The 17527-nt window shown below is 39.0% G+C and overlaps 1 protein-coding gene across 1 annotated transcript in view; it reads right to left on the bottom strand.

The window, feature by feature from the left end:
* Nucleotides 1-255: 255 nt before the first annotated feature.
* DERA (deoxyribose-phosphate aldolase (putative)) overlaps nt 256-17527 on the bottom strand; it is a 119828-nt gene continuing 102556 nt past the window's right edge. The window contains exons 7-9 of the mRNA XM_010858744.1: nt 8512-8624; nt 3814-3963; nt 256-946 (exon numbers count right to left, since the gene is read on the bottom strand). Coding sequence (XP_010857046.1) covers nt 890-946; nt 3814-3963; nt 8512-8624 — 320 coding nt within the window. The 3' untranslated portion in view covers nt 256-889. The remainder of the gene's footprint in view (nt 947-3813; nt 3964-8511; nt 8625-17527) is intronic.

Raw genomic sequence — 17527 nt, 5'->3', positions numbered from 1 at the left:
TGTTGTGAGGATTCAAAACCTTACTATATTAACCTTACTATACCAAGAGACTAAATAAAGGCTAAAGTAAATTGATATACATAAAGAGCTTCACACATACTAAGTACTATGTTAGGGTCTGCTGTTTCTTTCCTGTTCACTCTCCCAGGAAAAAGTTTCAGAGTATAAGACATAAGTGGTACTTGTTAATAATGTACACAGGTGCTCTATCTAGACAAAGACACAAGGACTGTACTAGAGAGACTTAGAAAGGCATGGATAAAATCTCTTTTTAAGTTTAATAGATTAACTTTTCCCTATGTATTACTACAATTTAAAGTTTTTTTAATAAACAATAGGAATGTTTTCATTAAAAATATTCAATGATATCCATAGTTTCATATAAAATGACAGGTATTTCATTAGCAAAACAATTAGTAAAAGAGCATTTCTGTTGTGAAAATTAAAGACAAATTATCATGGCAGGAAATTCGTGCTGAGTGATTAGGAAATTAGTCCTGAAGTAGTTTGGAAGAGCAAGGGAAGTTCAGGGTGCTTCATTTTCTTTTGCCACATAGTGGTTCTTGGGCAAGTCAATATTTGCTCCCTTAGAATTTAACATTATCAAAGCTATCATTAGCATTTTACTCAGAGTTCTTTAAGAGAAAACCTTTGCAAAATTAACCCTGGAGATATAGTAATTCAGATCATTTCAGATATGCCTGAAATGGGGACCATGTGTAGATTAGTTGGTTTTTTTCCATTCATTCTTTAAGCTAAATTCAATGGAAATTTTAAGGGCAGGGGGGAAGTTATCTATCCCCCCATTTTTTCATTAAATAATTTTAGCAATCACATAGATAATTTTTACACATTGTGGCAAAGGACATTTTTGGAATTTGTTGATGATCTAAGACATGGGGAGGTCATGGTAGGCTGCGTATCTTCCAGTCACGTGATGGTAAATCTGTAGGGAAAGCAGAGTTTAGTCATCAGTTATTATATTCCTATTCATATCAATTAATAATGACACTATTACATAATGATTTTAGTTAATATTTCATTATGAAGCCCCACTGTTATGTACTTCAGCAGAATCTCCTTCCAACTTTACTTTAGGTGGAAGTTTGCTTGGAAGAAGGCAGGTGGGGTATGATGAGGTCAATGAACTGAGTTTTCATCTCTTTGTTTTCACAGTCCAATAAATGCCTTTTTAAAAAAGAAAAATTGAAGTTGACTTACAATGGTGTGTTAGCTTCAGGCATACAGCAAAGTGACATATATATATATATACACACACACACAAATATATTCTTCAGATTATTTTCCATTATAGGTTATTACAAGGTATTGAATACAGTTCCCTGTGCTATACAGTAAATCCTAGTTTCTAATCCATTTCATGGATAGTAGTTTGTATCTGTTAATCTCAAACTTGTACGTTACCCCCTCCTCCCCCTCCCCTTTCCCCTTTAGAAACTAAAAAGTTTGTTTTCTAAGTTGTAAGACTATTTCTGTTTTGTAAATAGGTTCATTTATACTATTTTCTTAGATTCCACATATAAGTGATTTCATAAAATATTTGTCCTTCTCTATCTGACCTACTTCACCAAGTATAATAATTTCCCAGTAGATCCACATTGCTTCAAATAGCATTATTTCATGCTTTTTTAATGGCTGAGCAAGATTCTATTGCATATTAAATACACACACACACACACACACACACACACGTCTTCTTTGTCCATTCCTCTGTCAATGGACATTTAGGTTACTTCCATGACCTGGCTACTGTAAATAGGGCTGCTATGAACATCAGTGTGCATGTATGTTTTTGAATTAGTGTTTTCTCTGGATATAATGCCCAGGAGTGGGATTGTTAGACAATATGGTAGCTCTATTTTCACTTTTTTAAAGGAACCTCCACAGTGTTTTCCACAGCGGCTATACAAATTTACATTCCCTCCAACAGTGTAGCAGGGTTCCCTTTACTCCACACCCTCTCCAGCATTTATTTGTAGATTTTTTGATGATGGCCACTTTTGATAATGGCAAGAATACACAGAAGAACTATACAAAAAAGATCTTCATGACCCAGATAATCACAATGGTGTGATCACTCACCTAGAGCCAGATATCCTGGAATGTGAAGTCAAGTGGGCCTTAAGAAGCATCACACTGAACAAAGCTAGTGGAGGCGATGGAATTCCAGTTAAACTATTTCAAATCCTAAAAGATGATGCTGTCAAAGCGCTGCACTCAATATGCCAGCACATTTGGAAAACGCAGCAGTGGCCACAGGACTGGAAAAGGTCACTTTTCATTCCAGTCCCAAAGAAAGGCAATGCCAAAGAATGCTCAAACTACCGCACAATTGCACTCTTCCCACACGCCAGTAAAGTAATGCTCAAAATTCTCCAAGCCAGGCTTCAGCAATACATGAATCGTGAACTTCCAGATGTTCAAATTGGTTTTAGAAAAGGCAGAGGAACCAGAGATCAAATTGCCAACATCTGCTGGATCACTAAAAAAGCAAGAGAGCTCCAGAAAAACATCTATTTCTGCTTTATTGACTATGCCAAAGCCTTTGACTGTGTGGATCACTACAAATTGTGAAAAATTCTGAAAGAGATGGGAATACCAGACCACCTGATCTGCCTCTTGAGAAATCTGTATGCAGGTCAGGAAGCAACAGTTAGAACTGGACATGGAACAACAGACTGGTTCCAAATAGGAAAAGGAGTATGTCAAGGCTGTATATTGTCATCCTGCTTATTTAACTTAAATGCAGAGTACATCATGAGAAACGCTGGACTGGAAGAAACACAAGCTAGAATCAAGATTGCTGGGAGAAATATCAATAACCTCATATACGCAAATGACACCACCCTTATAGCAGAAATTGAAGAAGAACTAAAAAGCCTCTTGATGAAAGTGAAAGAGGAGAGTCAAAAAGTTGGCTTAAAAGCTCAACATTCAGAAAACTAAGATAATAACATCTGGTCCCATCACTTCATGGCAAATATATGGGGAAACAGTGGAAACAGTGGCAGACTTTATTTTTCTGGGCTCCAAAATCACTGCAAATAGTGACTGCAGCCATGAAATTAAAAGACGCTTACTCCTTGGAAGGAAAGTTATGACCAATCTAGATAGCATATTAGAGACATTACTTTGCCAACAAAGGTCCATCTAGTCAAAGTTTTGGTTTTTCCAGTAGTCATGTATAGATATGAGAGTTGGACTATAAAGAAAGATGAGAGCCAATGAACTGATGCTTTTGATCTGTGGTGTTGGAAAAGACTCTTGAGAGTCCCTTGGACTGCAAGGAGATCCAACCAGTCCATCCTAAAGGAAATCAGTATTGAATATTCATTGGAAGGACTGATGTTGAAGCTGAAACTCCAATACTTTGGCCACCTGATGCGAAGAACTGACTCATTTGAAAAGATCCTGATGCTGGGAAAGACTGAAGGCGGGAGGAGAAGGGGACGATAGAGGATGAGATGGTTGGATGGCACCACCAACTCTATGGACAGGAGTTTGAGTAAACTCTGGGAGTTGGTGACAGACAGAGAGGCCTGGCGGGCTGCAGTCCATGGGGTCGCAAGAAGTCGGACACAACTGAACGACTGAACTGAACTGAACTGATTCTGACCAGTGTGACAAGATACCTCGCTGTAGCTTTGATCTCATTTCTCTAATGATTAGTGATGTTGAGCACCTTTCCATTTGTGCATTGTCCATCTGTAAGTCCTCTTTAAACAAGTGACTTATTTCTTTCTTAAAAATATTTGTCAGGTGTTCCAAGGACAGCGGGCTGCTGCTCCTCACCTGCCTCTCAATGTCGGCAAGTAGAGTGCTGGCACCTATTCGAAAGAGTTCAGGCTTCATCCACTCGTCTCCCAGCTCCTCCTTTATGAGAGAGAGCCACACAAGGGAGTCCTTCGCACTGCGGATGCCTCCGGCCGGTTTAAAGCCTACCTGAAAGAGGACAAGGGAAAGAGAACAATGCTTAGTATTGTTACTGTGTTGCTTTAAAAACTGGTCTTGCATTAATATTGGGTCTCCATCCTCTCTCTCTTTTCTAAAGCCTATTTCACTTCCCCCAGCACTCAGAGCACTGACTCAAGCCCATTCACAGGACAAAATGACTTTTCCAAGATTAATGGGAAGAATGTCACTGCTTCCAAGGAGACACTAATGAGAGTTAATAACCCTCATTAACATTTCACTTGCTGGAAAGTCATAAGCCTTAACCATCTAGACTGTAGCTGTGAACCTGGGATAAACAAGAGAGGTGTCAATAAACAGGAAAACATAACACAAGAGCCCGTTCATTCTCCATTTCTATCAGGAGGCCAGGGGAATGTACACCTTTTGGCCCTTCAATCTGAGCTGCAAAAGATACATTCATGGGTTTAAAATGAGAAGAATCAGTGAGGCTGTACTAACCAAACCACGGAACCACCAAGGACAGGTGACAGTTATTTTAATCAACTTAACTACAGGGACTTTTAAGTTGTCAGTAGACCGAGCTGCATAAAACAGCCAAACAGCTAAATAAGCACAGGAGAGAAAGACAGTGTAGGGGCCCTTCATACTTCAGCAGTCTCTGCAGGTGACCAGCAATAGTGCAATTCAGCCAGTATCTGATGTTTACAAATGATGTCCCTGAGTCCATTAGAACAGGATAGATGTGTCCTATATACAGTAAAACCTGCTTTTCTAGAAATACTCTTCTAAGAAGTTGACTATCCGATAGAGTAAATACCCAAAGCCCAAGGACTGAAGCTCACACATTTGACCATTCAAGAGTTTGGCTGCTCTGCTGGGGAGCACCAGTGAGGGGGAATGTCAGAGGGGTGGTTGTTGCTAACAGAATGCCAGAGAAGGGACACAATAAGTATATGGTCCATTATCAGCCTATAAAAAAAATGAATAAACAGAAACCTCAATTAGGGACTTCCCTGGTGGTCCTGTCATTAAAAATCTGCCCTCTAAAGCAGGGGACATGGTTTTGATCCCTCATCCTAAGACCCCACATCCTGCGTTTCTGCAACTACTGAGCCCATTCGCCACAAGGAAAGTTGCCCTATGCTGAGACTAAGACCTAATGCAGCCAAATAAATTTTTTTTAAAAAGAAAGAAAAGGAAACCTCAATTTAATAGAGTTGCAGGCGCTTACTCCCGGATAACAGGAAGAAGAGAGACTCTTCTTTCCTGGTAAGGACTCAGTCTGTGAATAGTCCCAGACTCCTTCTATACTATACCTCCCATCATCCTTTTCCTCTCAAGCGTTCTTCTTCCCTTGCCCTGCAGGGAGTTGCATGTGGCTCGCCATGTTCACTGATCCCCAGTAAATCCATCTTTGCTGGAGAAATAGCTGGCAGTCTACTTGCTTGAGGTCAATAAACCCAAGCTAGAAACTTCTAGCTAAACCGGCCTCCCCCATTTTCCTCACCACACCACATCCAACGACCAACAGTCAAGTCTCACCAAGCCCACCCTCTGAATCCCTCTCCATACACACACACGCTTTCCTCTCAACTCTCCATACACACAAACGCTTTCCTCTCAACTCTCCATACACACACCCACTTTCCTCTCAACTGTTCTAAACCGGTTCCACTGGTTTAGTTCAGACCTCGTCAGTCCTCACGGGAACATCCGCAGAAGTCCCCTAAGTTTCCCTGCCTCGGTCACATGTCACACAGCTAAGCAACAGCCACACAGAGATTCTAACTACATCTGCCTATCACTCTGGAGCCCCGGTGACCTTGTAAGAGTAAGGGGAGGTGAGGGTGGGAGAGGTAAGTGGAGGGAAGCTATTTACTGAGATAAGGCAAAAAAGAAAAAAAAAATCAGTGAGCTGATATTAGCATACATGTTAATCATAGGAGCATTTTCTGTCAATTAGGCAGTACTGCACACAGATTTTTCTATATAATTCTGTTGTATCAGCAAGTCTATTTGGCAATGCTTTGAAACAGAGTTTCTAGCGTAAGTTTATCCTGTCTTTTTTTAAGGGAGAGAATATGGAAAACATAAATCTGCAATGAAATCGGTTATAAAATATCAAATCTCTGCTTCTCAAGAGTGACACTAATCATGGTCTGGAAGGCAACCTATTACATTTTAAAACAGCCCTTAAATCAATGATGTGGAAGCTTCACGTCTAAGGGCTGCCTGGACAGCTTGGCAACACTTTTCAACACTAGGAGAAAATGCCCCTGATTTGCAGCTACACACATGGGTCCTTTCTTTGTGAAGTCAAATGTGATCCAGATGAATATGAACTGACTTCTACCTGCTTCTCAGTAAAACCAGGATGAACTTTTATCAGCTCAGGAAAGGGGCAATAGAGTTAAAAAGAAAATCATGAGAGACAGCAAACTGTTCCTCCCTTTCTACCCTGATCTAGATCATTGAACAGGTAAAATTTTTATTGAAAAATTCTTGTGTAAGTGTTCTTTCAGGAAGGGACGTGTTCACTTTTAAGATAATGGCTCAATGAGTGAGTCAATGAATGCTTGTTAAAAACAATACAGGACTGGGTGCCCAGTGGAGAATTTTAGCCCCAACTGTGGAGCATACGAGGGCTTCTCTGTGTAGCTCGATGGTAAAAAATCCACCTGCCAGTGCAGGAGACACGGGTTCAATCTCTGGACCAGGAAGATCACCTGGAAAAGGAAATGGCACCCCACTTCAGTATTCTTGCCTGGGAAATCCCACAGACAGAGGAGCCTGGTGGGATACAGTCCATGGGGTTGCAAAGAGTCAGATCACCTGAGTAACTAAACACCATCACAGAGTTTATGAACGCAGAGATGCCTGAGGACTGTCCCTGACCCAGGGCTGCCAGGGGTGAGGGCCCAGGCATTTGAAGTATAAAAAACTTCACATCAGTACATCCCTGGCAGTCCAGTGGTTAAGATTTTGCCTTTTGATGTAGGAGCTGAGGGTTCAATCCCTGGTGAGGGAGCTAAGATTCCATATGCCTCACAGCCAAAAAAAAATCAAAACAAAACAGAAGCAATATTGCAACAAATTCAATACAGACTTTTTAAAAATGGCCCACATCAAAAAATTCTTAAAAAAAAAAAAAAAAAAACTTTGCATCTATTGGAATGTTTTTTGGCTGAGAGTAACCCCAGGTCTAGCGAATGGTGGTGATCTCATTTGAGGGTCCCGAAGCTAGAGTTCTCATATTTACAGACTTTCTTTAAAAAAAAAAAATTGTTTTTAAATTCGGATCATTGCAAAAAGGCTACCAAGTAGAGGTTACTCAAGTTAAGTCAACTTTCCTATGTCGGTCACAGTAGATATTTATCCTATTTGTACACTTTTAAGATATAAAGGTATTCTGAAGGAAAAATTCTGGAAGGAGTTCATCTCCCCTTAAACCTAGGTACTTTCTAAGAAAGGTCTCCGATTCCAAAATAAACTGAAATACAGTCACATATAAAGTCATCACATCCCAGCTGGCAAAGGATTAAAGTTCTTTTTTTGGTTTCTATTCAGCAGACATCAAGAGATTGGTTTTAAAAGATGCCTTTCGTGAAGGCAAAGTCTCATTTTAAAAAAAAATTACCTTTCTCTCCCATGATGTAAAAAAAAAAAAGTAATCCTTTGAGATAATTTGCAGCTAAACAAGCAACTTGAAGTGAAAAGGAAAATCCAAACTCATTTTTAAAAAAAAACACCTCATACGCATTTTTTCCTTTTAAATTCATATGTTTCAAAAAATATGTATTATTTTTCGAAAAGCTGACAAAAGCGAGCATATACCCTCCTCAGCTTAACAATCTTCCAAAGAGCACATCTGACTGCCATAAAACGCAAAAATGGATATTTAATTCAAGAGCTATATAACGTCTAGCTACCTTTTCCCTGCTGTTTCACAGCATTTCATTATTTTGTTTAATAAGTTCATCTCCTCGAGAATTTTCTCTTCACCTCATATTATTAAAAGTAATAAGTTTTTCTGGACCGGGGGTTTCCCAACAGAAAAACCAATTTATGTGTGTCCTTCAATAATGACAGGAAAAGATTATTTCCCATTATATTGCATACTTTTCATATCGCCACCACAGCTTATCATTCAATAAATGTTACTCTGCAATTCTTTCCATTCCTCAAGGAAGTTTAATTTCTGCATTAACCTGTTTTCGCCGGCCAACGCCTTAGCAGAAAGCCTCTGTGTTGTGGCAGAATTAGTTCGTTAAAGAACCCATTTAGGAATCTCCTGTCAGTGATAACATTGTCTTCGGTTAATAAAAGGATGTAAAGTGAGTTTACATCTTGATCACACCTACCAACTCCCTCACTCACCCTCACTTTTCTATGAATCACACATTCTTTCCCCGTGAATGTATTCTTTTGTCATGAAAGGTAAATTAAACATTTATCTTAATAAAGGGAATGCATTCACAGCATCTGCATATAAAGACACTATAGTGGCTGTGACTAGTATTATAAATAACATCATCTTTACTCAGAAGGAAGAAAGATTTGCAGGCAATAAAATACCTTGTTTCCAGTTTTCCAGAAGAAATCTCTAATGGCCCGAAGCATAACTATAGCTACTGGAAAGGTAGCATTTACTGTTTCTTTTCCCGTAGAGGTCTTAATAAAATCTGATCCTAAAAAAAAAAGAGGAAGAAAAACTCCATATCAATTTTTTAAATTTATTAATTAAAACACTTAATTTTTTTTTCACTTTTGAGTCAGTGGAAGGAGCAAGTCATGTACCTTTTTTTCCCCTGAGGAATTTATTTTTCATCAATTATTTGAAAAACTAAAACCAAATCTCTCTTTAAAGTCATTCTGTCCATATATTTTTTTCCTCCTACTTTGTGTGTATGCTCAGTCGCTAAGTCACGTCTGACTCTTTGTGACCCCATGGACCATAGCCCACCAGGCTTCTCTGTCCATGCGTTTCTCCAGGCAAGAATACTGGAGTGGGTTGCCATTTCCTGCTCCAGGAGATCTTCCTGACCCAGGGATCTAACCCATGTCTCCTGAGTCTCCCAAGTTCCTCTTACTATAAAATTAATTAAATTAGGCATCAAATGGATTCTTCCAGACCCCTGGGGCTCTTGTGTCTACATTTCCATATCATCAACTAAAACCAAGTTGGTTTATTTAATGGAAAACTGAGAGAAATAGAAACAATTTTTTGCCCTATGCTTAGCATCACACTACTACAAAACTGGAGGGCTTACTCATTTTCCCCTCATCTTCTTATGTGCGGTAGAAAGTGCACAGTACAGATGTGACAATACAAGGAGAATCATCACTAGCTGATGTCTGCTGCATTGTTTCTTAACAAAAGCTGTCTTCCAACTAGACTGTGACTTTCAAGAAAGACACCACATATTTTCAACTTGCAAATATTTTAAACAACTTCCTGTCTTTCAAACATATCTTCAACCTAATGATGTAATTTAACAAAATAGCACAAGGAGACAAAGAAAGGAGAGTAATAGTTAAGAGTCACTGGGTACTATGCACTATTCTAGTGATTTACAAGTATTGACTCAATCCTCACAATAACTGTATGCATTAAGTACTAATATGATCCCTATTTTTAAGGAGGAAATGGTGACTACAGCCATGAAATTAAAAGACGCTTACTCCTTGGAAGAAAAGTTACGACCAACCTAGACAGCATATTAAAAAGCAGAGACATGACTTTGCCAACAAAGGTCCATCTAGTCAAGGCTATGGTTTTTCCAGTAGTTATGTATGGATGTGAGAGTTGGACTATAAAGAAAGCTGAGCGCCAAAGAACTGATGCTTTTGATCTGTGGTGTTGCAGAAGACTCTTGAGAGTCCCTTGGACTGCAAGGAGATCCAATCAGTCCATCCTAAAGGAAATCAGTTCTGAATATTCATTGGAAGGACTGAAGCTGAAGCTGAAATTCCAATACTCTAGCCACCTGATGCAAAGAACTGATGCTGGGAAAGATTGAAGGCGGGAGGAGAAGGGGACGACAGAGGATGAGATGGTTGGATGGCATCACTGATTCAGTGGACATGAGTTTGAGTAATCTTTGGGAATTGGTGACGGACAGGGAGGTCTGGCATGCTGCAGTCCATGGGGTCACAGAGTTGGACACAACTGAGCGACTGAACTGAACTGAAAGGAAAGTAACTTGCTTGAGGTCAAACAGTAAGTGAGGGAGGAAGAATTCTAACGAAAGCAATAGAATTTAACCCATTTGCTACAGTGCCTCCAAAAAACATAATGAGGGTCACACAGTCAGACACAGGGTCCATCCTCCATGTGGTAATCTACCCTCAAACTGTTCTGTGGACCACAGCTCAGCATCACAGTCACTACCAGAGAGCTTGTTAAAAACACAGACCTTCGGATCCTACACTGAACCAATTAAATTATAATCTGAATAGAAATTAGATTCCCAGATGATTCCTGGGCAATTTATGGCCCACGCCCACGGAATCTGTGAAATCATTTGTAATCTACTAATCTCTGAGATTCTCCCAAGGTCCATCAAGTGGTCAAAAGAAGTAGAAGAAAGAAGTGGTCAAAACTTCCCCCTCTAGTTTCAAGGGAACAAGACACTTCCAGGAAGACTCTGTGGACAGAGAAGTTCAAATCGACACACCTTGAGTAAGTACAATATGAAAGGCACAGCAGAAAATATAAACACAAATCATTCAAGCTCTTTCCCTCAAAAGCGTACATTCAAGGAGCAGGTGGAGATGCAGCATAAATCCCGTGTAATCACTTGATAAGCCAGAAGTCAGGAAATCTGGTTTCTAGCTCTGGCTGACATTTACCTTGCAAATTCCATCACCTCAACTTTCTCATTTATAAAATATGTCTGGAAATCCTTACTTGCCTCATAGTGTTATAAAAGTAATCAAAAGAGACAGTCTCTATGAAAGGATTCTGAAAATTATCAATCTTATACAAACCAAAATGGAGCAGGGACCTAGGTAGGGCTGCAATCTGTGTAAGAACTATGAGAATTCTGATCTACCCAATCAGGTCACCAGAAACTTTCTTTCCGTTGGACCTGAAGGCCCACTGGAAGAAATGGAGATGCGCCTTTCATGCCCGCATTAATCAAGAAGTATTTACTGGGAGCTTATTATGGGCTGCATTCTGTCCTACATGCTGGGAACAGACCGGTACACAAAGTTCCTGCCCTTGTGACTAGATTCTCGAGAAGAAAAAGACAATAAATAAATAAACACATAATGAAGGCCACCTGATGCGAAGAACTGACTCATTTGAAAAGACCCTGATCCTGGGAAAGATTGAAGGCAGGAGAAGGGGACGACAGAGCATGAGACAGTTGGATGGCATCACTGACTCAATGGACATGAGTCTGAGTAAACTCCGGGAGTTGGTGATGGACAGGGAGGCCTGGCGTGCTGCAGTCCATGGGGTTGCAAAGAGTCGGACATGACTGAGTGACTGAACTGACTGAATGAATGAATGAAGGCCAGGTGGAGGTAAGTGCGATGAAGAAAAGTAATGCAATGTAATGAACAAGAAAGTGATGGAGGTGGGGAGAGACAGCTGTAATTAAACAGTCATCATAAAAGTATTTCTGATGAGTGAAATCCAGAGACAGATGAAAGGAATCTTTGAAAAGAGCATCACAAGGAGGGAAACGGCAAGTGCAAAGGCCCTGAAGTAGGCATGTACTAAGTTGATGGATGAATGAATGAATGGGACTAGAGAACCAATACCTGGCCCCTACAATATCAGAAATAACAAGCAGAGAAAAGAAATGAAAGCCAGAAAATACATGTAAAAGAACATCAGCAAAGATTCACACTGATACCAAGATGTGTTTTCCTAATAGGTGTCAGTGTCTTCTGATTCACTAGAAGGCTTTGGGTACCATATTGGATACAAGGCTTCCCTGGTGGCTCAGTGGTTAAGAATCCACCTGCCAGTGCAGGAGACACAGGTTCAATACCTGTTCCAGGAAGATCTCACATGCTGAGGAGCAACTAAGCCCAGGCATCACAATTATTGAGACTGTGCTCTCAAGCCCAGGAACTGCAACTACTGAAGCCTGCACGCCCTGCTGCTGCTGCTGCTGCTAAGTCGCTTCAGTCGTGTCCGACTCTGTGCGACCCCATAGACGGCAGCCCACCAGGCTCCACCGTCCCTGGGATTCTCCAGGCAAGAACACTGGAGTGGAGTGCCTTCTCCTCTGCACGCCCTAGAGCCTATGAAGCCACTGCAATGAGACGCCCAAAAACTACAATAAAGAGCAGCCCCGCACTCTCTGCAACTAGAGAAAAGCATGCATAGCAATGAAGACCCAGCAGAGCCAAAAATAAATAAATAAAATTATTTTTAAAAAACCAGTATTGGATATCATCTAAATTCTTCATCTCAGAAGAGAGGCTATCAAGGGTACATATTAATAATCACTTCCTATTGTTGTAGACTCTGGCTTCATAGTTCACTTCTTTTTATTGATGAATAGTATTCTATTGCATGGTTGTTCCACCATTTGTTTATCCATTCATCTATCCAAGGATATCTTAGTTGTTTTCACTTTTGGCAATTATGAGTAAAGTTGCTATAAACATTCATATACAGGTCTTTGTGTGCACATAAGCAATTTTCAAATCAGTTGAGTAAATAACGAGAGTAATTGCTAGATTTTACAGTAAGACCATATTTAGCCTTGGAAAAAACTGCCAAATTTTCCTGCAAAGTAGTTATACCATTTTTCATCCCAACAATAATGAATAAGAGTTCCTGTTGCTCTGTATCTTCATGAGTGATTGGTGTCAATTTTTGGCAATCTAACAAGTATGCATATAATCATGGGCATATGTTGTTAGATTAGATTACACCTATTTCAATTATGGGTTACTATTGTAATCAGTTTTTCTTAAATTTCAAATTCTAATTGTCCATTACAGTAAATAGGAAAGAAACAGACCTTTGTATATTAAACTTATATCATGCAACCTTGGTAAACTCACTTAGTAGCTTCTGTTGTTTTGGAGGGATTTTCTCCATAAACAGTCATGTCATCTACACAGAGAGACAGTTTTTATACCTTTCTTCTTGTATTAATTTCTTGTGATTGTTATAACAAATTATAACAAACTAGGTGGCTCAAAGCAACCAAAATTTATTCTCAATGTTATGGAGGCCAGAAGTCCAAAATCAAGGAGTCAGGAGGGCTGTCTTCCCTGTGGAGGCTCTCAAGAGAACATCTTCCTTGCCTCTTTGACTTCTTATAGCTTCCAGCATTCCTTGCCTGCATTACTCCAAGCTCTGTGTCCATCTGCATATTACCTTCCCTTCTGTATGTAAGCTTAATACTACTTTGCCTTTCGCTTATAAGGGCATGCGTGTGCATGAGTGCTCAGTTGTGTCTGGATCTCTGCAACCCTGTGGTCCATAGCCCAGCAGGCTCTTCTGTCTGTGGAATTTTCCAGGCAAGAATACTGGAGTGGGTTGCCATTTTCTACTACGGGGGATCTTCCCAACCCAGAGTATATAGGATGACATTTTGAGCCCACTTGGATAAGCCGGAATAGTAATGTTATTTCAAAATCCTTAATTTAAACACATCTGCAAAGGCTCTCCCCACCAAAAAAAAGGTAATGTTCACAGGTTCTGGGGATGAGGATGTAAATCTATTTTGGGGAGCCTTTATCAGCCTACCACACTTTCCAATCTTTATACATTGATTTTCCTTTTCTTGCCTTATTGCACCAACTAGGACTTACAGTAAGATGTTGAGTAGGAATGCTGAGAAAGAACACCCATCCCTGTTCTTAGAAGGGTCTTAAGGAAAAAGCATCCAGTTTCTCAGCATATTAGCTGAAGTTTGTTTGTAGATATGTTTTATCAAGCTGAGGGGGTTCCTCTCTATTCCTAATTTGCTGAGAGATTTTCTTAGGATTAGGTGTTGGAATATATCAAATGTTTTAATTGTACCAATTGATATTAGCACACATTTTTTTTCTTTTTTAGCTTATTGATATGGTAGATTATATTACATTGAATCAGTCTTGCACACCTGGAGTAAATCCCAGTTGGCTGTGGTATATTATTCTTTTTATATATTGGACTCATTTTTGCTACTACGTTGTGGACAACTTTCACATCTATGTTCATGAGTGATGTTAATATTCATCTATTGCTTTCCTTTCTCATAACTGATATTTGGGTAATGATAGTCTTATAGAGTGAGTGCTCTCTCTTTTACTTTCTAGAAGAGATTGTGGAGAACTAGTATTATTTTCTTCCTTAAATGTTTTGTACAACTCATCAGTTAAACCATCAAAAGCTAGTGCTTTCCTTTTTGGAAGGTTTTAAACATTTTCCTTAATAATTTGCTTAATATTTATTCAATAATTTATTAAAGTATCAAATATATTATTAAATTATCAAATATTATATTATTAAAGAAGCAAATTTGTTATTATATACTATCATTAAAATATTTTATAAAATAAAATTAAAATGACATCATTAATAGCCATAGGTCTATTCAGACTATTTCTCTCAGTGTGAGTTTTGGTTATTTATATCTTTCAAGAAATTGATCTAAGCCATCTGTATTATCAAACTGTGGCAAAGAGTTCTTCATACTATTCTTTCATTATTTTTTTTAATGATGATAGGAATAGTAATGATCTCTTGTTTCTGATATTAGCATTCTCTCTTTGATTCTTGGTTATTCTAACTAGAGTTTTATCAATTTGATTGATCTTTTCAAAGTACCAGCTTTTGGGATTTTCAAATTTTCTATATTGTTTTTGTTTTCAATTTCATTTCTGTTCTAAATTTTATTTCTGTTGTTCTGCTTGCCTTAGGCTTAAATTGTTGTTCTTTCTCTTTGTATGTCCTAAGGTAGAAGCTGAGATTATTGATTTTTGATCATTCTTCTCTCTAACACATGCAGTTAAAAATTTCCTTCTAAGCTCTGCTTTTGCAACACTTTACAAATTTTGATGAGTTGTACTTTAACTTTCATTTAATTAAAAAGAAATTTCAAAAACTTCCTTTGAGAATGTCTTGAACCAAATGTTATTTAGAAGTACCTTAATTTTCAACTATTTGGGAAATTCTCAGCTGTCTTTCTTCTATTGATGTCTAATTTAGTTTCACTGTAGTCCAAGAACATACTTTCTATTGTTTATTCTTTTAAATTCATTTAAGTGTGCTTTAAGAACCAGGATGTGTCCTTTCTTGGTGAGCGTTCCATGTGAACTTGAAAATATGTATTCTGCTGCTATTGGATAGTTTTCTAAAAATGTCAACTTGATTAATACGGCTATTCAGGTCAATTACATCCTAGCTGATACTTCTGCTTGCTTGAGCTATCCACTACTAAAAGACAGGTCATGAAGTACAGTTATAATAATAGATTTGTCTATTTCTCTTTTCAGTTCTACCAGATTTTGCCTCAGATTTTGATACTCTGTTTTTAGATGTATATGTGTTTAGGATTGTTCAGGAGGTCTTCTTTGAGAAATAACCCCTTTATTTTTATGCAATGTCCTTACTTATCCCTAAAAATGTTCCTTTTTCTGAAGTTTTTGTCTGAAATTAATACCCCTTATTCTGAGGTTAGCATGGTATATGTTCCTCCAAGCTTTTAGTTTGAACCTTCAAAGTCTTTATATTTAAAGTGGATTCCTTACAAACAACATACAGTAGGGTCTTATTTTTATAATTAATTATAACTTTTCTATGTGTTGTATTTTTATTGTTACACTTCTTCCTACCTTCTCTGGCTTTAACTGAACATTTTATATGATTTCATTTTATCGCCTCTCAGCATATCAATTATACTTCTTTTGTATGTTTTTTAGTGGTTGCCCTGTAGCTTTCAATATACATTTTTAAGTAATCTAAATCTACCTCCAAATAACATTATATATTGCTATAAGTACTGCAGTTATTTTTCAACCAAGTATTCCTAATTTTTCCCTCCTATCCCCTATAACACTGCTGTAGTTCATTTTCATTTATACATATGGTACAACCTAGACAGCATATTCAAAAGCAGAGACATTACTTTGCCATCAAAGGTCTGTCTAGTCAGGCTATGGTTTTTCCAGTAGTCATGTATGGATATGAGAGTTGGACTATAAAGAAAGCTGAGTGCCAAAGAATCGATGCTTCTGAACTGTGGTATTGGAGAAGTCCCATCTTGAGAGTCCCTTGGACTGCAAGGAGATCCAACTAGTCCATCCCAAAGGAGATCAGTCCTGAGTGTTCATTGGAAGGACTGATGTTGAAGCTGAAACTCCAATACTTTGGCTACCTGATGCGAAGAGCTGACTCATTTGAAAAGACCCTGATGCTAGCAAAGATTGAAGTTGAGAGGAGAAGGGGACAACGGAGGATGAGATGGTTAGATGGCATCACTGACTCAATGGATATGAGTTTGAGTAAGCTCCAGGAGTTGGTGATGGACAGGGAGGCCTGGTGTGCTGCAGTCCAAGGGGTCGCAAAGAGCTGGACACAACTGAGCAACTGAACTGAACTGAATGGTATAATCACCCAATATACTATCACTGTCACGACTTTAAACAGTTATCTTTTAGATCAATTGAGAAAGAAAATAATTTATTTTTGTCCTTCACTTATTTTTTCTCTGATGTTCTTTCTTTTTCAATGTAAATCAGAGTTTCTGACTTACATAATTTCCTACTCCCAGAATAATATTTTTAACATTTCTTATAGGGAAGAGGAGCTATCCCACGTTGAAGGTGAGCAAGGGCGGTGGTGACGAGACACCCCTCGTCCAAGGTAAGGAGCAATGGCTGCGCTTTGCTGGAGCAGCCGTGAAGAGATACCCCACGCCCAAGGTAAGAGAAACCCGAGTAAGATGGTAGGTGTTGCCAGAGGGCATCAGAGGGCAAACACACTGAAACCATACTCACAGAAAACTAGTCAATCTAATCATACTAGGACCACAGCCTTGTCTAACTCAATGAAACTAAGCCATGCCCATGGTGCAACCCAAGATGGGCGGGTCATGGTGGAGAGATCTGACAGAATGTGGTCCACTGGAGAAGGGAATGGCAAGCCACTCAGTATTCTTGCCTTGAGAACCCCATGAACAGTAGGAAAAGGCAAAATGATAGGATACTGAAAGAGAAACTCCCCAGGACAGTAGGTGCCTAATATGCTACTGGAGATCAGTGGAGAAATAACTCCAGAAAGAATGAAGGGATGGAGCCAAAGCAAAAAGAATACCCAGCTGTGGATGTGACAGGTGATAGAAGCAAGGTCCGATGCTGTAAAGAGCAATATTGCATAGGAACCTGGAATGTCAGGCCCATGAATCAAGGCAAATTGGAAGTTGTCAAACAAGAGATGGCAAGAGTGAATGTCGACATTCTAGGAATCAGCGAACTGAAATGGACTGGAATGGGTGAATTTAACTCAGATGACCGTTATATCTACTACTGCGGGCAGGAATCCCTCAGAAGAAATGCAGTGGCCATCATGGTCAACAAAAGAGTCCGAAATGCAGTACTTGGATGCAATCTCAAAAACGACAGAATGATC

The sequence above is a fragment of the Bison bison genome, unplaced genomic scaffold, assembly GCF_000754665.1.
Source record: "Bison bison bison isolate TAMUID 2011002044 unplaced genomic scaffold, Bison_UMD1.0 scf7180017864390, whole genome shotgun sequence".
NCBI classification, from domain to species: Eukaryota; Metazoa; Chordata; class Mammalia; order Artiodactyla; family Bovidae; genus Bison; species Bison bison.
This window is presented reverse-complemented; position numbering and strand designations above follow the sequence as displayed.